Below are 25,339 nucleotides of genomic sequence, written 5' to 3'. Positions count from 1 at the left end.
AAAAACTAAAGAATAACATATGCTAACCAGAGCTGCCTAGCCCTGTTAGTAAAGGAAGATAAAGGAAGATGTTATGGGGTCCTCAGAATTTCTGATGACCCCGATAATGCCTGATGTTTTTTTCCATTCTTAATGTCTGTCGGTGTTGACAAAAACTTGGGACAAATTTCAATTGAGTTAGAAAATATATAAAAATGATTTTTGATTCAATTTATTGATACTTTTATAATTATTTATTTGAATATTTATACTTAATTGTCATTATATATTATCTTAATATTCCTTTATTTGTTTTAAACTATTATAATGTGTCGAGTTCTGCTCCAGGACAAGGGATTTTACAGATACCATGCACCTACTACAAAGTTTAAAATACAAAATATTCAGCAAACACCAGGGAAACATGATTTGTTGTGCTCACATGGCTCAGGTTAGTTTAGTCAGATATTTGAAAAAATTATATTTTGTGTATATTTTATTCAAATTTTGTGCTTTATCCATAGGACCTGATTTGTCCCTCTTCTCAAGTATCACTGATCTGTCTTCTGACAGAAGATCATGTTTATTAGTTAAATGGGGTCAGAGATGGAGCTTTCCAAGTAAAAAAAAGTCAGTTCCTGTTCTGAGGGGGCGGGGCTTAGATGTCATCAGAGTTTGATGACATAGGACCGTCAGGCATCCAACCAAGATCGCTCATGCCAAGTTTGGTGCCAGTTGACCTCAGCCACGCCCCCTCAACATATACGAAAAGTAATTTTTTTTATAGCTTTTAAAGCGGCACCCCTTAACATTACTGACCAAGAATAAAGCTGATAGGTCGAAATCCCTAGGAGGAGTTTGTTAAAGTTCGACTTGAGTAAAATTGGGATATGGCCAAAATCTACCCTTTGCCCCAAAATGTCTGCTTCTCTGTGCATTTAGGGGTATCTCCAAGAGACTTTTTTTCTCGATTTTGGGTGATCTATCTACGTACCAAGTTTCAGATTTCTACGACCTACGGTTTCTCTGATCTCACCTTAGGGGGCCCTGTAGAGCCCACTTGCAATTCCACTGGAATCTGAAAACTTTACTTGGGGGACAATTTTGGGTGAAGCGTGGTGAGTCTTTGAATATGATAAAGCCCCCAAAAGGCCAATTCATTTGATGGAAGTATAATAATAATGAACACTATGATGGTGTTGATGCTGCATCCCAACCTCCACTCTCTACTTCTCCTTCAGAGAGGGTGAGATGTGCTACCAGCTCTCCGTCTAACAGGTGAATTGAGTTTCCTAAATCTGCTGGGATTTACCCTGTCCAGAACTGCGGTAAAGTCTGTTTAAGCTGGTATCGAGAAAGACTCGCCTGGTTTCTGACGACCTTCATTCAGCTGTCCCACCCTTCTTGCCCCTGTGAATTAGCTAGACTGAGCAGTCTGCAGCCAACTAGTTTCACAGGGCACACCTGTTAATGGTCGTTTTTCTCTTTATTACAATGTGCTCTTGTTACTGAACCAGGTTGGTTTTAGTGACTCGGGCAAGTCCCAAGGATGTTGTTTTAGATATAGTTTTGGACTAAAAGCAACCTATAAACCGTTTTCCACTTTTTCTATTGATAGTGAGGTCACACAGGACTTGGGTGCGAGCAGGAAGAGTACTGTCTTAGAGCAGCAGGTCTCAGGTCTTAGGGTGATTTCCTCATGTGTGTAGTGTTCCTCAGCTTGTCTTCTGGCTCTGAAGCTTCTTTCACCTTGTCTCACGATCTTTCTGGTCCGTTGAGATGTAGAACGGAAGGAAAGCACCAATTCTTCTTATTTGCTTTTGTTCTTTGTCTTTGCCTTTGCCTTTGTCTTTGTCTTGGTCTTTATCTTTGTCTTTGGGGTCTGAACCCAGTTGTTGAGAGAAGTGCGATTTGAAGCCACATGTTGCGGGGCTGACGGGTTGGTCCCCATACGCAGGACAGTGTTCGGCTCTGTGGCCCCGGCTCTTCTTCAGTGCAGAGTTCTTTGTCCATCTCAATGTTGGCTCAAAGCTGCCTGGAGGATCCAACCAAAGGTTCCTCTTTTACACTCACTCTTTATAGCGTGTATCCACCCTACAGACGCGTTTGCATTGGCTAGCCTAGCACTGTCACTAACCAATGCTTGTTTCATTGGCTGACTGCTTGGATAGATGATCTCATATTCATCATTGTCTTAGAAACATTATGGCCTGATGTCTGTGCTAATGTCTCACGGTTGCTCAAAGGCCATCCTACATCTGTTGCCTGCACAACCTTTTCTTTCAGCAGTTTAAGTTGTTCAACAATCTGTTTCCAAATCTCTGAGGCGTTGGTCATCTCTGCTCTCCTGTTGGTTCCGTTTTTCCCTAACCTTTCACCTACCATCTACCTCCAATACAACATCAGTGATCTTTAATTGTGGTTACACATTTTACACCATTTCATGTTAAATGTCAAAATCACATCTATATCTTCTTTAGCTTCTCTGATTTAGGATTATTTATTAAAATAATATTATGATAACCATAATGTATTAGTTCCTCTTGTTATAATCTTAATGTGAGTTATTAGAGATGGTCTTCTGAAAAGAAACCAGGAATAATCTATTTTTCTAATTGTTTGATACCACAGGTACAGTTACTTGTTTTACTTGTAAGTATTCCCGCGAGTGTAAGTGTAAGTATTTTTACAAGTAAACCAATATCAACGTAAGTATTTTACTTTGGATTTTATTCAATTACTCAAAATGTTTAGATTTCATTCTTTAAAACTTTTACGCTTTGAAATAAGGAATAGTTTATACTATTTTTATAATTCTGCAAGCTGGAAATTTACTTCCTCTTTTTTCAGGAAGCCTGCTGTTCCTGTTTCATGACACTCTCTGCCTGACTCTGATTTCTTATGATTTCTAAATAGAAAAAGTAATAGAATTAATGCAACCTTTCCATGAGACAAAACCAATATACACAAGAGGTGTGTATTGTGTATAACCCTACCCTAACACTGATTGATTTTATTGAAGTTTAAGTCTACTGTTGGGTCTGAATGTTACTTGTATGATTAATTTTTAAGGTAACTTCGTGTATTGTTACTGTTAAACTAAAACTTCCAGCATGGGGAGGATGAGCTCGGGTTTTCTTGATGATGGGCTTTTTGCACTTTAGCTTCCGCATTCAGGGAAAAGCGGCTTGATCATTTCCGGTCAATAGAAAATGGCATTTTACACTTGGTGCTTGCAGGGCTTGCCCAAGGTAACAATTAATGATATACATTGATCCAAAGCCCCAGCAAGTAAGCTGGAGAAAGGTTTTAAGATGTATGCCTCGATATACATTCACAGATACGAAGTTCAGTTTTACTTTCTTTAAACTTTTTGGCTAACATTAACTATAACTTATGCTAGTAGGGAGAGCAAAGATTATGTTCAAGTGCATCAGGAATTAATACTAAAAAAAACCCACAAAAACTTTTCCCACACAAAAAAGGACGTACAAACACCAAACAGAACATTCTGTCTGTTGCAGATTTATGTTTTTGAATGTCCATTTTGCGATCATTAGGAAGTGATCCTCTGAACACTAGCAGTGGTTGATTAATCATCTTAAACACCTGAACTTCTGATTATCTGCCAGAAAATGTATGTGGGTCGCCTTATTTTTGTGTTAATTCAACCGAAATACTTCAAACTGCGCAGCAAGAGAACATGTTAAGGTGATAAAAGTTATGCCAGCATAACTAACCTACTCTCCACTTTCTGTATATATGTTTTTTAATTAAAGCTTTTCACTGACCTGTGAAATATGATCCCCTTGGACCTTGTTATCTTGCTATTGTAGTGTTGACAATTAATATCAAAACTTTTCGTATTCTCAGATTCTTTGCTTGATTGTGTCATTTCCCTGACCACCGATATTCGTGACTCAATGTAAAGCAATAGCGCATGTGACGCACTGCCACGGTGCACACAGTAAGTCACATGATGTCCAATCCACTAGATCACTGAGCGGACTTGCTATTTACGTTTTACAAAGGAATTTTAAAGAGCATCACCTGGCTGTTAATGCTTGGAATACAACGTGTATGTAACTCGACATCTATGCCGAGTTACATAGATTCAGACACATAAAGAAAAAAAGGTGCAGGAAATATTGGTGGGGACTGTCCACTTCATGCCATAGTTGGTGGGGACATGTCCTTTAGGAAGTTACGCCTATGTGTCATGGTAACTCAAAGTGTAAACAAGTCAGGCAGATTTCACTCATGCGGATATGATGTCAGCGCCTTACGTGCAAAGAGCCCATTACATTAGGCTTTTGCAGTGCTTTGCTGCTTGGGCCTAATAATGAATATTCTAATGAATTGAATATGACTGTAAGAATGACCTGAATGAATTCTGGAACAATCTTAAAGCTATTCTGTTCTTACCTTAGGTAACACATGTTGCCACAGTGAGATCTCTGCCTCATTGCTTGGATGCTTTGCTGATCTGGTCATCATCAGCCTCTGGAAGTCACGTTCCACAGGATGGCAGACAGTGGAAACCAGTCTTGCCTACTAGGATCACAAGACACCCTATCTTTCTTGGTATGAGTAATGCAACACTCACATTTCAACATACAATATGATTCTATGAAAACATATTATTTCTTGCCCATGTCATATGATGAAAATCAGATAACGAATCAACAAAATTACAAGAAATAAATTCTTGAAATATTTCTCTCTATATGTAATGAATTTATAAAATTCACTTTATGAAATTAGTGAAAATAAATGTTATTGAACTTTTTAAATGAAATTCTAATAGTACTATTTTGTAATAATTTATCATTTTAATAGATTTATTGGTATGTGATGCCACCACATCTGTGCTTAGAGACACTTCAAGGTTTCAGATTATGAAACCTTGAATTTGGATTTCTCATGAAGAGAACTATGTTCAAGAGATTATTTCATATATTAATAGAAACAGATATGAACAATCCAACATCCTAAAGCAACTCTCATCTTTTACTTAATGAGCGGTTTTGAATTCCTGTGGCAATTCATTCCATCAAGTGTTTGCGATAAATGATAAGGAGACTGTTAGGTTGCTGTACAGAATATGTGACCCACTTCTTTGTGGAATTGGCTTCAGTTCAGTCTCAGTGGAGCTGTTTAGGGTCTTTGAAGGACTTTAATATTCTTAATATACACTATGGGAAAATTAAAAATGAAGTTATTTCTCTCAGTGGTCTAATTCTATCACCTCAATGGGGAGACAAAAAACATTCCAGGCTGGTCATGATAAACAAATGGCTGATTAAAACCTGCTCTGCCAGTTCAGTGACCTTCATCGATAACCTCTGGATCTATTAGCAGCACTTTCACCTCTTTGGAAGAGGCGGACGCAATCTTACCAAACATGGGATAAAGCTGCTCACTGCAAACATTTTTCATTTTATCAACAACATGACCATCGCTTTAGAAGAACATGCTCATGGATGTCTGACTAGGATGGAACCCTCCGCTTATCAGAAGCAAAGTGTCCCAAAACAAACTGATAAAACATCTACTGGGGACAAAAATGACTGGTTCCTCTCCTCCTTCCTCCCTCGCTCCTCCTTCCCCCTCCCTCTCTGCTCCTACACTCACTCACAAGATACCTATGAAGAAATATCTTCCGGACCAGAGTCTCTCAAATTTACAGATGGAATGGATCAACAGGTTTGCCTTGGCACGACTCTCCTTAGTGCTAACATGGCAGACCCCACTTCATCTAAGCTAGTGGTCCCCAACCACCGGTCCACGGACCAATTGGTACTGGGCCGCACAAGAAATAATTAAATATTTCCGTTTTATGTATTATTCGAGTCTGGAGGATCTTTTATTTTGAAAATTCTTTAACCGGATTCTCTCGGTTACTTGCGCACCAACACTGAGCCCACAAGCAGCAAAATTAGTAAGAAACGGATCAGATGTCTTTGGAAAGTTTCTTTGCAAAGGGGAAAGGCCCAGAGAAGAGACAGGATAATGGATTTATCCCGGACTGATAGGCGAGTCCCACACTTCAAGCCCACTCTGCATGTTATGCAATGACTGGCTCGCTAATGAGGCAATGAAGCTTCAAACTGCTTTGCCACGTAGAGACCAAGCAGGCTGTGGATATAAGCAACACTTCAGGTGTCATTGTCTCCATCACTCCCAGATTGGACCGTCTCGTTGCAGAGAAACAAGCTCAGGGCTCCCGTTAGTCATTATCGTTAAAATTTTCACAAAAGTAAAATGTTCATTTTTGTGGCGCATCTGTATCTTATTTTGAAGAGATATGTAAACGTTACCATAGCGACCAGAGTCAGAGAGCGTTTGGGCAGTGGTCGAGCGGAGATGAGTAGAGCTTGTGAGTCTTAAGTCTGGTTTAGACGGCAAGATTTAAGAATTATCGGCCGATTCTCAAAACCTCTGTGACCACAGAGCTGATAAAAGTACAATAGGTTGGATCGGTTCGTGTTCAGCCACACGGCAGGAGCAACACACCACACGAACCGATTCCAGTCATGAACATCCCGATTCCAGAGGATAATCCAGTAAAACCCCCAACATAGCCTACGGGAATTTAGAATGACCAAACATGGATGACTATGTAGAAACAATAGTGATAGTTTGTGGAGTCATTTTAAGAGATAAAAGACGTAACAAAAAGAAAAGGCGGCGGATAAAAGACTGTGGGAGCAGCCGCTCTATTTGCTGCACTATGATTTGGAGGTGACTATGTTTTTTCATAATTAACATTTTTAACTCAATAAACATAATAAACATATATAATAATGACATTTTCACATAATAATAAACATTTCCACATATCATCTCCGATATCCACCGGACTCTCAGTTGCATGATATGTCAGCTGTTTGGGATTCCCCTCTGTTCTTACATCACCGCACTTTCTGATTGGCTACCTGTCACATTCAACAGGTTGTATTCTCGTTCCCAGTCAGGGAAAACCCCACATGCTGCGATAAAAGGGCCAAGACAACCCAAATTGGGCATATTCAGGATTTAGCGGGAACACCAACATGCAGAAGCCTTATCTGATGGTTCCTCCCTCCCCCTGGGCCACAGCAAAATTTCCAAGTCTTAAGTCTTGACCGGTCCGTGGTAATAAAAAGGTTGGGGACCACTGATTTAAGCCACCTGCCTCTGACTTCCCAGAGGATCCAGCACTCTGCGTTTCTGAGGTCTGAGACCGGGGTCCAGATATTATGTTTACACAGGTCTTCCTCCAGAATGTGTCTGGCTCCCCGGCAATGCAAAACAGGACATTACCTATCCGGATCACTACAAGTAAAGTTACAAAAAACAGAAATACAAAAAACAGTTGGAGTCCTTGTCAAACTCCGTTTTTGACTAAAGTCCCAGAGGGTTAGAGTCCCAGTTAAAAGACGTTTAAGTAAAGTCCTACAGGGTTTAGAGTCCCAGTTGACGGTGTTTCAACTAAAAACCTAGAGGTTGGAGTCCTTGTCAAACGGCGTTTTGACTAAAGTCTCAGATTGGGTTTGAGTCCCAGATAGGGACAGGGGTGCTGATGTCGTCCCCCCTGGTTGAAAAGGGGTGTGGGTTTTAATGTTTTTATCTTTTTTAATGTTTTTTTTTTCAAAATCTCTTTCTCTTACTGTTTATTCAATGTCACATGCTGTTTTTTTATTATGTAAAGCACTTTGAAATGCCTTGCTGCTGAAATGTGCTATACAAATAAAATTTGATTGATTGATTGATTTCAATAGCCTCTGTATTTCTAGATGCATTAAATCATTTTAGTGTTAAAAAAAATCATGGCTGGATTTTATCTTTTCAACAGTTTCTGTTAGAAAGCAGAATTCATATTTTATACATCAATTACAATAAGTGTTCTAGGTTCTAGAGTAGCAAAGCAAGTCCATTTCATCACACTTCCCTCGCTATGTTGCTTTGATGTTCTTCTTCTGAGGTCCTTCAGTGTTGGCTTGATGGCCAATGTAAAGACTGTGGGCAGGCAAGGCCCTCCAATGTCCGCCCATTCTTCCGGGCCACTGACTGCTCATCTGTTTCCGTGTGTCCAGGGAGCCTGTTTTGCAGCCTTTTCAGATTTTTTTACTTGCTTTGTTGTCATCCAAGTTCCATGTAACCGATTTCTTGATTTCATTGCTCTGTCGGTATTCAGTGTGGCCAATAAAACTGACCTCTTATCATTAATCATTAATTTGTTCAGAATTTAACATGAGACTGATTTCCAGGTACAGTCATGATTGGTTTAATAGTTTTCATCCTTTTAATAAATGGATTTAAAAACTGTCTTTTGGATTTACTCAAGTTATATTTTAGGCTGAGGGCTTGCACAATGCTGCAGGTGGACTGTTGCCTTAGAGCATAAAATGTCCAGGGTTCAAATCCTCACCTCAGGTCTTACTGCATGGAGGGTAGTTGTTCTCCCAGTGCGTGTATAGGTTCATTCCAGGTACTCCAGCTTCCTCCCACAGTCCAAAAACAGGTATGAGTGTGTCTGTGTGTGTGTGTGTGTGNGTGTGTGTGTGTGTGTGTGTGTGTGTTAAAATATGCCCTAGCAAACCAAGTGATTACATGGATATCTTGCAGTTTGTTTTATTCTCATAGATTCTATAACTCTCATAAAAAGATTCAGTTTGAGATATTTAGAAAAATCCCCAACCAGACAGTTTCTACTCATTTGCAAACTTATTACAGAGTACTGTGAGGCAGTATCTGCTCCTCCACATTTCTTCTGTTTTGTTTTGTTACACTTAAAAGTTTTAGTTGAGACAAACGTCCATCCATCGCCTGCACCCAACTCGTGTTTGAAAGGTCTGCAGGGGGGCTGGTGCCTATCTCCAGCCCTGGACAGGTCCCCTTTCTACTCCACCACACAGGACAAATTACCATGCTCACACAAACGCATGCACGCACGCACGCACACGCACACACACACACACTAAGGGTAGTGTAGAGTGCTGGATTAATCTGGCATACTTGTCTCTGAACTGTAGAAGGAAGCCTGAGTACCCAGAGAGAATCAGTGCAACCAATGTCTCAATGAAGAACAGGTCTAACCATTGTGCCATGGCAAACACTTGTGATAACACCAATACAATGACATGAAGAGGTACACAATTAGTGAGCTTGGCCTACTAAAACTATTATGCAGCCTCAATATTTCAAGGCTCTCATTCTCATGCAGGAATGCATAGTGTCTGTAGGGCCTGCATACCCTGCATTATTGACTGATTAGCATAGATCTAGACTACAGTCTATGAATTCTGGATGTTTTATCAAAAACACAAACTATAATTAAAATCTCTCTTAAACAAACTTTATTATTGAAATTTACAGGTTTATTAAGGTAAATTCCATTCTGAATGAACTTTAGTAATTTTTCAGCTTGACCCCAGATAGTCTAGTTCAAAAGTATTCATACCCCTGGCTGATTTAGGTTTGAAGAAATCCTTTCATTTTACCAACACGTTTCTTCTTACTAGAGGTAATAGTCATGTTTTGGAGTGGCGCCTCCTCAGTACCAAGTAGAGACTGGGAGAGAATCTGTAGAGCAGGGGTCACCAACTCCAGTCCTCGAGGGCTAGCATCCTGTAACTTTTAGATGCGTCTCTGTTCAAACTCACCTGGATCAAATAAACTGCTAATTTCCAGCCTATTGCAGAGAGGAATGAATGCTGGTGAGGGAATTCAGACATTTTGGAGCAGAGGTGAATCTAAAAGTTGCAGGATGGTAGCCCTGGAGGACTGGAGTTGGTGACCCCTGCTGTAGAGGGAGCTGAAAATGAGGGTGATGGCAACGAGGCCTTTCAACTTCAAGGACTTACTCATCACATATTTATTCAAGTTAAAACTTAAGGAAAAAACTGAACAGCTGTTATAAATTCCTATTTATAACAATATCCTTATTGTTGTTGTAAAGTTGTTGAAGATTATTTACCATTGATGACTGAGCAGGTTAGAGAAACATGACTGACTTGACTTTTCTGACCAAATGTGAATAAAAACTCCGTTTACGGTGTTTATCTTTTGAGTGGTGCCTGTCTGATCTTTAGAGAAAAACAAGTTCTATATTTAACAAAAAGAATTTTAAGTCTTAATGAGTGATTTTGCGGCTAAACTGTGACATGTAACCGCTCTTTGAGAGTTCTTGGACCCATCTACTGGTCTGCCATTGGCTATTTTTTGAGCTGTCATGTAGTATTTTTGTCGATTTATGAACCTATCCAGAAGCAGTATTAAAGGTAACTGCATCAGTCAGACCTGGTAAATGCTGTGTGCCAGCAGTAGGATTTTTGAAAACATACACATGCAGATATCAATGTAACTTTTTAGAGCTTTTGTGTCTAAACTGAAACAGCAAACCGGCCTTTCATTTTTAGTTTTTTAGCTCTTATCTTTGCCTACAGGTGTGTTTGTTTCATGTGTGGGAAGAGTGGGCAGGCCTGGAGCAGCTGGAGGACTACCTGAGCTTTCTGGAATACCTCTTGTGGGTCTTCACGCCTCTCGTTGTTGTTTTCCTTGTGCCATTCCTCATTGTTATCCTCCTTTATCTCTCAATACTCTTCCTTCATGTGTATAAGGTATGTACAAATTCAATATTGTCCACAGTATAAACAGTCAATTGTGAAACATTACTTTTAATTTCATGTTAATAAAATTACGAGATTATAGCTCTGAATGAAAAATGTTGTTAGTTTGGAGAAACACGTCACTAAATACAACTCCTGTTTACAAAAGAAACTTCTCTTGCAAAAATGAAACAAATATGTAACTTGCTATAAACTGTAAGAGCCTCCTGACAAATAAATGTATTATTGATCTCTTTTTGCTAAAGTTAAATGTTTATAGAAAATCAAACTTATGCTGAAATTTATTGCTATTCAGAACAATGGTTATTGTCTTTTTTTTTAGGCTCTGATTATACAGTTATTGTTTTAGTTTTTCGAAAAGGATTGAGGAAGAAAGTTTGTGAATGCAATGAACTAAATTAGAGATGTAATCTTCTTAGAACACATTTTACAATTGAACCTGCCAGTAATCTCTTACAAAACCTGTCTGATAAGATTTTAGACTACAAAATCTGAAAAAGTTACACAGCATAAAATCATCTAAAAAAAAAGCCTAAGCAGATGGGAAACTAATTTAGAGACTTCTTTTAGTGTTTAAAGACTTACACTATGCCAGTTCTAAGGCTTCTGCTGTGACAATTGTAAACCTTCCATGGAATGGTCACTCTTCTTCTCATATGTGGTTGAGGTGTGGATCCAAAAGCAGCAGGCGAGTGATGTGGTGGAGTTTCGTTTAAAGATTTAATGAAAAAAAACAACAACAAAGAATCAAACTTACAAAATTATGAGAGTCCAGGGAAACAAAATATAAAAATTAAGCCAAACTAAAGACACAGGAAGAGACAAGGAAGGTGACAAGCATATTGGTGAGCAAGGTAACAAGACAGATTGGCTAGTTGTGACTGAGATGCAGGAGCTTAAATACTAGGAGGTAGTAAATCGAACAAAGGGCCTAGCTAGATGAGATGATTGTTTGCAGGTGTGAATAGTTGGCACAGGAGCTAGCTGAGGGGAGAAGGTGGCACAGGGAAGCTAAGAAGATCTGCTGGGGAATACAAAAGGGAGGAAACAGGGAGCTAAAAATACTACTAATACAGAAGACACACTAAGAGTAAAAAGAACCTGATAAACTAGAAGAGAGAAAGGCATGAGGGAAACCTTAACCGAACATAAACAGAAACAAGGCTGATCTTACAAAAAACAATAAGAACTACGAAACATCCAGCTAGAAAAGGCAGAAGACCTAAACAAAGAAATAACCTAATAGTAGTGAGGGGTTGATGAGGCGTCATGAAGCGTTTCGACCCAAAGCAAAACTGTGTCGATTCTGTCTCGATACTGTGTCACCGAATACTGACACTTGCTGGACATTAAAAATTCTTACAGGCATGTGCATCAATCGGGCCTTAATGTGATCCGGAGTCATGGTGTGACGGGGTTCTCTTATGACTTGGACAAACAAAAATTGACTGCCCAAGGCCAGAGATCATTTTAGTGAAATGTATTTAGCTTTTCTTCAGATGAACAAAGATGGCAGGTGCAGAATATAAACAAGGACGTCCAAGGCAGGTTAAAATCAGACAAACAGCAGTACCTTCAATGCAAGAGTCCATCACCTTCCATGTGACTTCTCAGGAGTCCAGCCACAGACTCCCTCCCTGTGGCAGAGCCCTGCTTTTAAAGCCACAGGCTCCGCCCACAGAAAGACCAAGGGTACAAAAATAATAATAATAATAATAAAGAGAAAAAAATAAACTTGTAATCAAAAATACAATAATCAATTTAATAGAAAACACTCAATATGCTCCGATGACGTCACTACGTCATCACAAGACTCTCTCCTGGCGCGCCACAATCCGGAAATAACCCTGCTTGAAAACAAAACCGGGAAAATGTTTGAAAGTGAAAACAGATTAGGATGGATATGCTAACTGAACCAGGAACACAGCGTGTGTACCCACGATGAACCGCGTCAGTTTAAGCTGCAACAGAAGTAAGTTAACGATTGTGTGTATGTGTGTGTGGGCGTGCTACGAAGCTGAAGTTGGTTTCCCAGCTTCCAATAGCTAAAGGGCGATTCCACTTAATTTTTCACTACTTTCCGCATCTTTAATCAACTCTAGTTTAAAAACTACTACCCCTAGAGACTTGAAACCTGGACTAGATTATTCTGCTCTAATAGCAGAATATTTATAACCATGTTTGGGATTTGTGAAACTTTTTCCTGATTTGTGAAAACTCAATAAAGTTTCATAATCACTATTTTTGGCACCTATTTCATTACTAGAACTGCTCTAATTAAAAAACTACAACACCTAGACTCTTCAAACCTGGAATAGATTATTCTCCCCTTCAAGCAGAATATTTAAAACCATGTTTGGGATTTGTGAAACCTTTTTCTGATTTGTGAAAACTCAATAAATTTTGATAATCACTATTTTTGGCACCTCTTTCATTACTAGAACTGCTCTAATTAAAAAATTACAACTCCTAGACTCAGGGCCATGCAGAGACCACTAAAGGGGCAGGTGCTCAAAAAAAAAAAAAGGGCACATCTAACCACATTTTAGGACAGAATATGAAAGCCACACAGTTTTCAGAGTTTAATAAAACAATGATAAATTACAAAATTTTGTCATTTTGCAATCAAAGCTAAGAAAAATCTCTACGTAGAGCATACAACTATGCATATGCTAGATACTTTATTAGTAATTTCTTTCTGCAGGTCTATTTTATTATAGGAAAGTATTGCAATATTCAAACCCGCAATTTAGCAAGATATGTAAATCAGAGCTAGACCACCAGGCATATTGTCTTTACAGAATTACACTATTAAAAATATAAACAAGGGCACAATGCAACATTTTAGTGTAATGTAATCTATAAAAAAAAAGCTGCCTGTTTCCTACTACTGCAGTGGAGATGAAGATGGTCCATTCAGGAAAGCAGAGCTGCATCAAACTTTAATGTGGAACTGCAGAAAGAAGAAAAAAAATGTTAATGTATGTCACCATGAGAAAAGCCTACTGAGTTTTGCTTAAAAAAGCTTTTTTTTTATTAAAATCGCACATTTTTGTCTCATGAATTAAAAAAACTATTTGCAAAACAAACTTATTTGCGCTCATCATAAATCTTTTCTTGCTATTCTAAGTTTTTGTTTGTGACTCAAAGTTTTGCTTCTGATTCTCACAAGACGTCATGGGCAGGGCCTAAAATCACAACAAAAGATTTCTGATGTGTGCAAATAAAAGTTTATGTTTGGCAAATAACTTTTTAAGTTCGCGAGACAAAAATGAGTTATTCAATAAAAAAAAAGTTTTTTAAACAAGACATTTTGTTTTTTAAAAATAAATCATTACAATTCCAAAGGTTTTATTAACAATTTTATTTTACTTAACTGAGGTCACTTTTTTTTCCATTGAATAATTGGGAAAAAAATAACTTCATACTCTGCGAACCAGACCCTAAACTTACTTAAAGTCTGGATTGAGTTTTTTCCCTTTCATTAATGAGACACTTTTATTACATACATTATACCTATCATGGTAATTCAGGGTGAGTTATTTTTTAATTCTAAATGAATATCCTTGTTGGATTTTATTTAAGTGCTATTCTCCTTCAAGATACATTTACTTAACGCCAGAATAAATTCAATGTAAATTATGCAGCAAAGGAAATTAGAAGACATATCTCCTTTATGGAGATGATCGGTTTTGGACGGGAGATGTGCCCTTATTGCATAAGCTATACTGAAGAATAACTGCTGCCATTAACGATATAGGGAAGAAGCTTTTCAGTTATCTAGCTTTGCTAGTAAAGTCGTTAGCTAGCAGCTAGCTAATAGCACAACAACAACAGCCTAATGTCTGTGTGATAAAAATACTGAATCGATAGATAAAAACAGTTTCTCCTCACCTGGCTGTCTCCTCCCCTCAGTAGTTCTTCAGAGAAAGGCAGACGCAGAGGCCTGTCAGTGTCTGTTGTATTTTATTACCTCTCTGCTTAAACCGCGACTCCGTGCTGAAGCAGAAACGATACTTCAACGTTTTCCGTCATCTGACAAGTAGCAAGTCTACTCCACTTTATTCACCAAAAACGTATTTTTTTTAATTCACCAAAAACTGTTCTGTAATCTGGAACGTTCGCTACGTTGAGCTCCAGTTAGCCGCCTTATCTCACTGTGCGAGAGACAACTGTGTTATGCGTCACGGGCCAAAGGTCAAAGGTAACAACGTGACCGGAGGGCTTATTATGTTGTACAAAAAATACCCATCAAAAAAAATATATATAATAATTACAAATAATTGTAGTACATGTTATTATGTGTCAGAAGAGGGCTTAGGAAACAATACCAAAAAAAAATTATCAAAAATGCACTTGGGGGCAAGGAGCAAAAAGGGCAGGTGCTCAAGCACCCCCAGGACCCCCCTCTGCACGTGCCTGCCTAGACTCTTCAAACCTGGAATAGATTATTATCCTCTTCAAGCTGAATATTTAAAACCTGGTTTGTGATTTGTGAAACCTTTTCCTGATTTGTGAAAACTCAATGAAGTTTGATAATCACTATTTTTTGGCATCTGGATCACACTAAAACTGCTCTAATTAAAAAAACTACTACACCTAGACTCTTCAAACCTGGACTAGATTATTCTGCTATAATAGCAGAACATTTATAACCATGTTTGGGATTTGTGAAACTTTTTTTCTGATTTGTGAAACTTCAACAAAGGTTGACTTTACCACTTTTTTTGCATCTGGATCACACTAGAACTGCTCTAATTCCAAATCTACAACACCTAGGCACTTCAAACCTGGATCAGATTACTTTCAATTAATAGCAGAATATTTAAAACCATGTTTGTGATTTGTGAAACCTTTTTCTGATTTGTGAAACTTCAATAAAGGTTGATTTCGGACATTTTTTGGATATTGGTTACTCCAGCTCCAAAACTACAACACCTAGACTCTTCAAACCTCGACTATATTGTTGTGCTCTAATAGCAGAATATTTTAATCCATGTTTGGAATTTGTGAAACCTTTATGTGATTTGTGAAATTTCACTAAAGATCAGATTACTATTCATACATGTTCCATGCAGTTTTTTTTTTTTTCAAATTCAGGGTTTCCCCCAGTGTGTTATAAGCCTGGTGGCCCACCATGCTTTACTAGCCCCAACGCCAGGCTAAGCGTTAATTGTTTACGTTCTAGGAAAATTAAAGGAAAGGAAAAGAAAACAAAGCGTCTCTTTTGCTCTTAGCATTTCACTAGCAGAGCAGATTTATTCCTAAAGGATAGTTTTATAATAGATAGGTTTATAGTTTATGCATTTAAACCCGACAGCGCGTGGACTAATCACACAGCTGGCGCCTCTGCGCTTTGCCTCGTGCGCCGCCGCTGCTTTACCTCAGCGGGATCGCGCGCGCCTCCTTTCACTCAAACTGGACACAGGCTGACCTGTATGGATATTTACATCAACTTACTGTGAGGAATTATGATCCTTTGGAGAACTCTAGGTAAGAGTTTAAAGCCCGCCGCGTTAGCTCTGGACATCTCAACACGCTGCCTAGTGTGTGGCTCAGTGTCTGTCTGTCTGTCTTCCCTGTAAAGTTTATGTCTGTGGTCCCGGTTGGCCGAAGCGTTTGTGGATAAGTAGCACCGCTAAAATCATCATGCAGGTTCAGCCCGGTGAGGAGCTTTAACGCTCTCCTCGGAGTCGCGCTTAACGCTGATTTTATATTATTTTATTATTTTTTGTATTATTTTTCCGGTTACACGATGCATCAAACCATATCAAATGCGTTGTCTACTTAGAGTTAATGCGCGGCCGCACTGAGATCTGAGAAACTCGTGACCATCAGGCACGGTCGAGTCCTATAAACTCCACCAACCAGAATAGTTTCTGTGATGATTAAAAACTCAACAGACACGAAATGGAACTAGCCACATTAGCAGCATTGAATTAAATCTCCTGTTTGTTGCGCATTTCTGCGTAGTGCAGCAGATTACCTCATCATGCAGGGCCGGTCCAAGGCTGCATGAGGCCTTGAGCAGAATTTGACTTAGGGGCCCCTTTTGTTGCTAAAAATATCAGCACCTCTAACAGCTTCTGTGTTAGATTTAGTGAAATATGGGAGAAGGGAGTAGTTTAATTGGTCAGCCTACTAAATTGGATTTATAAATTCAAAGATTAAACTCACAGCATCAGATTGTTGCTATGGTAACAAAACAATCTAACTATGAATATTGTTCTTTGAAGTTTTACAAAGTAAACTTGCCAGCTCCTTAAAATCTTGTACTTAAATATTAAACAATTTAAAATCATTTAATTTATGTATGCCTAAACAATTGAATAAAATGTAACATCATTGATAATCTCAATAAACATGTATTACATTTGTATCTGTGGTCTGTTTTAATATATTAGCATTTATGGGGCCCCTGAAGACCTAGGGGGCCTGATGGAGCCGCTGACTTAATTTAATTAAACAGAAGTGCAAATTTGTTGTTTTTAGACCAGTTGTGGGTTTAAATAGCATTTCACTGGAGATGTTTTCCCGTAACATATAATTATTAAACAGTAATACTTTTACATTTCCTGTCAACTTAACATCTTTTAATACAAAAACACGGTTGACCACCGGTCATTTAAATAAAAATAATCTAACTATAATCACTAAAGAAAGCTCGACATGGACTCAGACAGAATAATAACAGAACCTGCGGTAACTAAAGAATAAACCTAACTAGAAACACTATGAAGAACTGAAAATAAGGAAGGCAATAACTAAGACAATTCTAACCACTCTAATTCTAACTCAAATAATAAAACTAAAATGACCATGAAGGGTTAACCTAAAGTGAACGATAACATAATGATAATTAAGATGAAAAAGCAAAATCAAACCCAAAAAAACTACTGAAAATAACTACTGATTGTGTGTATGTGTGTAACTATTGAAATAACTCCAAAATCCAAAAATGCTGTTTCAAGTCACTGTAGTGAAAATTTTGCATTGTAATATACAATGAACACTTTGAAAACAGCTTTGCAAATGCACACTGTAATGTGTGCATTTGCAAAGCTGTTTTGTAAATTAATATTTGTCATGCAGAATTACAACCTTAACCTGTGATATATGGCAGTTTTTGGAATGAAAACATGATTTGAACTAAATGTACTCAAAGGGCTTTCTGTGCATGTGTAACGTAGTTCATTCTGCATTGTGTCTTGTGGGAAATAACAGCCAAAAGAGAGCTGATTTGAAGGCGTTTTAATGCTCCTGCATTCAAATAGCAAAAAATAGTAGTCAAAAACAGTCCTTTTCTCATCAAAGTGTTATACAGCACCTGTTTAACCATGAACAACACTGTTTTCAGCACATGGATGTAGCAACTTCTTTAGCAATGTTTCATGTAGCATGAGAACAGCTAAATATCAGCTAAAACAGTTCCATCACCTTTTAATAAAGCTTAACTGCTCCAAAACACATTATTTTACAACAGTAATTGAACCATCACTCATTATCCTTTAATCACAGGAAAAAAAACTTCACATCTTCAACGGAATCCAAACAGAAAGAGGGAATAGCGAGGGAAAACCCTTCGTATACTACAAGGGTGTAATTCGTTAAACTTCCCAGATAGCACAGAATGATTGAAACAACATTGAATTCACTAGTATTAAACACTATTTTATTGGCAGATGATGGGTAAACTGTGTACAAAAGGTTAAAAATGACAACATGAGTTTGATATAACATTTTATTTAACCCTTGTGTCCAGAAGTGGACACAAGGGTTAAATACAAGTTACATAAAAGTTTTACGACCCCACACACGTAAAACTTGTATCATTTTCCACAGTCCTCTACATTTGCCTCAGTCCTCACACGCACAAGAGTTAAGAAAAGAGGGATAGATCTTTAAACATATGACTCCTTTTTGACTGTCAGAACAACAGTCTGTTGTCCATGGAAAAACAGCATCCATGAGGTTAAGCTTTGTACTGTATGAATTAGGGAAACAGTACAAGTTGCGGTAACCCCAGTTTGACTCTGGTTGGCATCACTTTGATTCCTTGCAATGTCTTCCTCTCGTTCTGGCGTGTAATGAAGCCACTTCTTGACAGTTTTGCTGCAGACCTCTAGAGTCAGCTTTCAGTCAAACTGCAGAGCAACGGCTGAAAAACACAAAAATAAAAGTGAGGAAGGTGCCGGTTAGAAAGATGATAAACATTTGAAAAGTTCTGAAAGACATTGAAAGATTAAACAGTGTACTGGTTCTGAGAACAAATACAAACCATATAGTTCCCCATGTACACTCACTGTTAAATTAATATTCATCTTTATCTTTCATTAATATTTATCTTAATGTTTATATATACAATTACATTTACCTATCGAGCTGCAGTATAGTGTAGCATTTATGATGCTGCACTCATGTTAAAATAAGGGAATCAATATTTAAAATAAAGACTGTATCAGAAAACCTAAAGATAAAACTCAGGGAGGATCAGGGTTTATTTAACACACCAGAGACAAATAAATAGAGCAGAAGGTGATTTATACTGTAGTTGGAAAAATTATTTATAATTTATACAGAAGAGGCTTCCATCAAATAACTGGTTCAATCTTCCATTAACTACAAATATTTTCAAATAAGTTGATTAAATTCATTCAAAAATGTCCATATGCTGATAAAGATCCCACACAAGTAATAATAGTCCAGTTCAGTTTAACCAGTTACCAATCCAAGAATCAACAGACTGAATCAGTCATTAGCAGGTTTAGTTCAGTGTTTCACCTGCCTTACATGTTTTAAGTGTTTCCTTTCTGCCACACCTGGATTGAATCTGTGGATGATAAACAACCTTCTGCACTTCTTGATGGCTGCAGAAGGTCATGCAATCATCTAACTCAGCTGTTCTGGAACAGAGGTTGTTAAGGAAGATATACTCAGAATTAGTTAATTTTGGAAAAAGTCTGGCTCTCTCTTCCTTTTTGATCCCAGGTCCTCCCGGCGGGCCGCGTGTAGCCACTCAGAAAAACAGCAATGCGTGTTGACGTCACAGAATTGCAGTGTTTAATCCAATAAAAGACAACACATAAAGTTACAACAGAACTGCAGGACAACAGAGACATACATTCATTTACCTGACAGACAGAAGAAGAAGGAAATAAAAAAGAAAAGCAAAGATGTCTTTGGAGAATTGCAAGAGCAAATCTAATCTTTTACTTCTGTGCAGAAAGTTTTATACTCGAGGCGTATTCTTGTCTTTAATTTATTCAAATTAGGCGTATCTTTGCTCATCAAACCAGGAGCTATCTCTGACCGTTTCTCTAAAGCCAATAACTCCTGCTGTGTTTACGACTCTCCACAGGTGGGTGTGAAAGTTGGAACTTCTACATGTTTTTTTTCCCACACAGACAAAAGGCAATTCAAACGATCGCAACATACCATCTGCTTTAACTACAGGTAAAATAAAGGTCAATAGGCCAGAATACATTACTGATTTTAAAACTATAATTAGGCTATTTCAATCAAGACATGTTAAGTTTTAAATCTAGCTTATTTTAAATGTATTTTCTTAACAAGGTACATTTAAGCATGTCCCTAAGCACATCATAATAAAAAAATAAAAACAAGTGATTACTATCACAACAATTTAAAGCCCACCTAGAGCAGCCAGCCTTACACTTCCTTGTCCACCACATGCTCTCCCAGACCAAACAATAGGCCCCACCCTATTTTTTAAAAACTCAAATCCCACAAAATTTCACAGGATTTCATATTTAGACCTAGAGTGGTGGGCAGTATGAAAATAATACAAAAGGAGACATGACCTCAATTATTAAAAATATGTTTTGCCCCAAAATAACCAGGATTACTATAGGCACAAAACAATGCCCTTATTTTTCAGTAAACAGATTTAAGATCAAAGTAATATTGAAAAACTTACCATAAAAGTGCTCAGCGGAGAATTCAATTCAGAAGCCGGTTGCAAACAAGCCAGCAGCAAAGTGGCTGTTTGGTTGGGACAAACCACTACTTGTACACACTACACTCCTTGTAGAGACTTATAGATGTTTTTGTGTCAACACATTATGCACAGTCAGTAATTATATTTATAGACAAGTAAGAAAATGTACAGAACGGAATCACAACCCACTGTTCTCAACATGTAATGCTTAATTTGAAACATGACTAACCCCCACCTAGTAATAAAATGTTCTGACCCAGAGCTCAAGGATGGGGGAGGGAAGAAGGGATGAGAGGTGGTAAAGAGGGGAAAGTTGGGAGGAGCGGGTGGGTGGGGGGAGGCTTGGGAGACAGTAAGGGGAGATGAGGAGGTGAGGAGGGGTGCAACAAACTGCCCAGATTGCACACGATGGTAATTCAACGTTTAAATATACTCAGAATGGTTGATTTTTGGTTGAGGTCAACAACTGACAGTGGATCAACCATAAAACAACCATCCAATTCTAGCCAAGTAACCAATGTTGGAACTGTGTCATTGAATCAATGTTGTTTTGTGGTTGAAAAATAATGAATGAAATGCCAATGTCTGATCAACGTCCGATCAATGTTGAATCAATGTACAGTGATCCCTCGCTATAACGTGGTTCACCTTTCGCGGTCTCGGTGCTTCACGGAATTTTTTGTTGTGCAGTTTTTTTTCCACAGTGCATTGTGTTCTGCGTCCTGATTGGCTAAACAGTCTCTGCGGTTCTTCTCTACCTGTAATGTTACGGTATTTAAATATAAGTAATACAGCTTGGCCATTCAGGAGATGAAAACTGAAACTTTGAATGCCTGCTGGAAAAAACTGGCCATAATCAGCGCAAAACCTGACCGAAGGCTCGCTTGACGAGATCCATCGCTTTGCCGTAGATACAGCTGTGAATCTCGCAGGGCAGGTTGGAGGAGACGCTTTAATGACATAACTCTGGATCACATTAAGGCCCAATTGACGAACACACACATCCGCTGACCTGAAAACAGGTTTTGTTCTTTGGTTTCAATGTAGAGTATTTAATTATGCTGTGTAATAATTGGAAAACATAAAGGTAACTATTTCGCGGATTTTGCTTATCGCGGGTTATTTTTGGAACGCAACACCCGCGAAAAACGAGGGATCACTGTTTGCTGTTTTGCCACACCCATTCCCCTCCTCTCTTCCTCAACAGAACTCTGGGTGAGACCATTTTATTAGTGAGTGGGAGTTTTAACGTTTTAAATTAAGCACTGTAGAGCAATGTTTCCCAACCCCGGTCCTCAAGGCACACTGCCCTGCATGTTTTAGAGGTTTCCCTGCTTCAACACGCCCAATTTAAAATGATTCCAGTTCAGAAAAAGCTTGTTAATCAGCCATCAATTGAAATCCTGTGTGTTTGATTGAGGGGTAGATGGGCCAGGTTGGGGGAAAGGTGTGTGTGTCTTTGGCAGGTGGAGGGAGAGGGGTTGGGCGTTTGAATGGCGGGTGGTGGTGGAGAGGTGCAAAAAACAACTTACACTGATTGAACATATATTACTAGTTCTTCCCCAAACCTTGTTCATTCATTAGATTTCAACCACAAAACAACATTGATTCAATGACAGTTTCAATGGTTAGAATTGGATGGTTATTTGATGTTTGATCCACCGTCAGTTTTTGACTTCAACCAAAAATCAGCCATTCTGACTATAATTCAACGTTGATTTAGCATCCTGTGCAATCTGGGTAGTGTAATAACATCACACTGCTACAAATGGATCACGTTACCAACACTTACATGATGAGATAAGGCTTTAAGACCTTTTCTTGCCTCCCAACAGTGTCGTAGTAGTCAATGCCAACACCTTATCTTGGAATGACTCAAGAACAAAAAAGATTAAGACTCCGAGGGAAGCGAGACTATGAGCAAACCACTGAGACCATTTTCATGAGTACATTCATAATAGTTTTTGTCTGTAAATGTTTTAATAAAATCTGCCAGTGGCAGTTCAATAGCAAATTCTTTGTGTTTTCAAAAAGCAAATGTAATTATTTTATGCAGTCAGAAGCATTTGCTCAGTAAAAACTTGATTGCACCATATGTGTACAGATATTTTCTCTTTTAAATCAAATGACATAATGCTGTTTGTTGTTGTAAACATTCACATGCCATCCCAAGACCAGGCAAAAATAGTTTCCAGGCTTCAGAGCTTCCACCTCACAGAGCAGCCCTCCCTAGTGTCTCCCTGACTCAGCTCCTCTAGACTAACCAGCAGCAATTAGCAAACAGCTGGTGGTCGGTCTCAAATGTGTGCATAATACTTCATTCCTCTTGACGTTATAAAGTTCTATTATTTCTCACCATAAATATGACTGTAGTAATATAATTTGGAATAAGAGGTTTTAAACAAAAGCATGAATTTTGTCTATTGGATGCACAGGACGAAAAGTGGGATTTNGGGGGGAGGCTTGGGAGGCAGTAAGGGGAGATGAGGAGGTGAGGAGGGGTGCAACAAACTGCCCAGATTGCACACAATGGTAATTCAACGTTGAAATATACTCAGAATGGTTGATTTTTGGTTGAGGTCAACAACTGACAGTGGATCAACCATCAAACAACCATCCAATTCTAGCCAAGTAACCAATGTTGGAACTGTGTCATTGAATCAATGTTGTTTTGTGGTTGAAAAATAATGACTGAAATGCCAATGTCTGATCAACGTCCGATCAATGTTGAATCAATGTACAGTGATCCCTCGCTATAACGTGGTTCACCTTTCGCGGTCTCGGTGCTTCATGGAATTTTTTGTTGTGCAGTTTTTTTTCCACAGTGCATTGTGTTCTGCGTCCTGATTGACTAAACAGTCTCTGCTGATCTTAAATACCGTAACATTATTGGCACACAGGTAGAGACCTGTGTGCCAATAATGTTACAGTATTTAAATATAAGTAATACAGCTTGGCCATTCAGGAGATGAAAACTGAAATTTTGAATGCCTGCTGGAAAAAACTGGCCATAATCAGCGCAAAACCAGACCAAAGGCTCGCTTGACGAGATCCATCGCTTTGCCGTAGATACAGCTGTGAATCTCGCAGGGCAGGTTGGAGGAGAGGCTTTAATGACATGACTCTGGATCACATTAAGGCCCAATTGACGAACACACACATCCGCTGACCTGAAAACAGGTTTTGTTCTTTGGTTTCAATGTAGTGCATTTAATTATGCTGCGTAATAATCGGAAAACATAAAGGTAACTATTTCGCGGATTTCGCTTATCGCGGGTTATTTTTGGAACGCAACACCCGCGAAAAACGAGGGATCACTGTATGCTGTTTTGCCACACCCATTCCCCTCCTCTTCTCCTCACCAGAACTCTGGGTGAGACCATTTTATTAGTGAGTGGGAGTTTTAACGTTTTAAATTAAGCACTGTAGAGCAGTGTTTCCCAACCCTGGTCCTCAAGGCACACTGCCCTGCATGTTTTAGAGGTTTCCCTGCTTCAACACGCCCAATTTAAAATGATTCCAGTTCAGAAAAAGCTTGTTAATCAGCCATCAATTGAAATCCTGTGTGTTTGATTGAGGGGTAGATGGGCCAGGTGAGGGGTGGGCGGTTGGGGGAAAGGTGTGTGTGTCTTTGGCAGGTGGAGGGAGAGGGGTTGGGCGTTTGAATGGCGGGTGGTGGTGGAGAGGTGCAAAAAACAACTTACACTGATTGAACATGCATTACTAGTTCTTCCCCAAACCTTGTTCATTCATTAGATTTCAACCACAAAACAACATTGATTCAATGACACAGTTTCAATGGTTAGAATTGGATGGTTATTTGATGTTTGATCCACCGTCAGTTTTTGACTTCAACCAAAAATCAGCCATTCAGACTATAATTCAACGTTGATTTAGCATCCTGTGCAATCTGCGTAGTGTAATAACATCACATTGCTACAAATGGATCACGTTACCAACACTTACATAATGAGATAAGGCTTTAAGACCTTTTCTTGCCTCCCAACAGTGTCGTAGTAGTCAATGCCAACACCTTATCTTGGAATGACTCAAGAACAAAAAAGATTAAGACTCCGAGGGAAGCGAGACTATGAGCAAACCACTGAGACCATTTTCATGAGTACATTCATAATAGTTTTTGTCTGTAAATGTTTTAATAAAATCTGCCAGTGGCAGTTCAATAGCAAATTCTTTGTGTTTTCAAAAAGCAAATGTAATTATTTTATGCAGTCAGAAGCATTTGCTCAGTAAAAACTTGATTGCACCATATGTGTACAGATATTTTCTCTTTTAAATCAAATGACATAATGCTGTTTGTTGTTGTAAACATTCACATGCCATCCCAAGACCAGGCAAAAATAGTTTCCAGGCTTCAGAGCTTCCACCTCACAGAGCAGCCCTCCCTAGTGTCTCCCTGACTCAGCTCCTCTAGACTAACCAGCAGCAATTAGCAAACAGCTGGTGGTCGGTCTCAAATGTGTGCATAATACTTCATTCCTCTTGACGTTATAAAGTTCTATTATTTCTCACCATAAATATGACTGTAGTAATATAATTTGGAATAAGAGGTTTTAAACAAAAGCATGAATTTTGTCTATTGGATGCACAGGACGAAAAGTGGGATTTGTGACCCTGTATTCTGATGCAAACTCAGCTCATCAGCGACAGACATCGACAGCAATTGACAGTCTACGTTTTCACTCACGGGAGTTGAATTCTGTTGAATGCGGAATCCTGGAGGGGGGGGGGAGTGGCGGTGCGGGGCAGCGGGCGGGCGGAGGTGTTAACA

At 38.7% G+C, this 25,339-nt stretch overlaps 1 protein-coding gene and 2 long non-coding RNA genes across 4 annotated transcripts in view; 2 read left to right on the top strand and 1 right to left on the bottom strand.

The window, feature by feature from the left end:
- tmem68 (transmembrane protein 68) overlaps positions 1-25,339 on the top strand; it is a 46,695-nt gene that overhangs the window by 3,490 nt on the left and 17,866 nt on the right. Inside the window, exons 2-4 of one of the 2 annotated variants that reach the window (XM_016666721.1) lie at positions 3,853-3,946; positions 4,410-4,563; positions 10,410-10,583. In XM_016666721.1, coding sequence (XP_016522207.1) covers positions 4,504-4,563; positions 10,410-10,583 — 234 coding nt within the window. In that variant the 5' untranslated portion in view covers positions 3,853-3,946; positions 4,410-4,503. The remainder of the gene's footprint in view (positions 1-3,852; positions 3,947-4,409; positions 4,564-10,409; positions 10,584-25,339) is intronic. The other variant, XM_007543207.2, reaches the window with a different exon arrangement.
- LOC107834816 (uncharacterized) lies at positions 17,829-21,504 on the bottom strand. The gene is made up of 2 exons (XR_001660645.1): positions 20,530-21,504; positions 17,829-18,750 (listed from the first exon to the last, which is right to left on the bottom strand). It is a non-coding gene; the product is annotated as an uncharacterized LOC107834816 (long non-coding RNA).
- Positions 19,030-20,328, top strand: LOC107834817 (uncharacterized). Its single transcript, XR_001660646.1, has 2 exons — positions 19,030-19,506; positions 20,166-20,328. It is a non-coding gene; the product is annotated as an uncharacterized LOC107834817 (long non-coding RNA).

The sequence above is a fragment of the Poecilia formosa genome, unplaced genomic scaffold (assembly GCF_000485575.1).
Source record: "Poecilia formosa unplaced genomic scaffold, Poecilia_formosa-5.1.2 Scaffold784, whole genome shotgun sequence".
Lineage (NCBI taxonomy): Eukaryota > Metazoa > Chordata > Actinopteri > Cyprinodontiformes > Poeciliidae > Poecilia > Poecilia formosa.
This window is presented reverse-complemented; position numbering and strand designations above follow the sequence as displayed.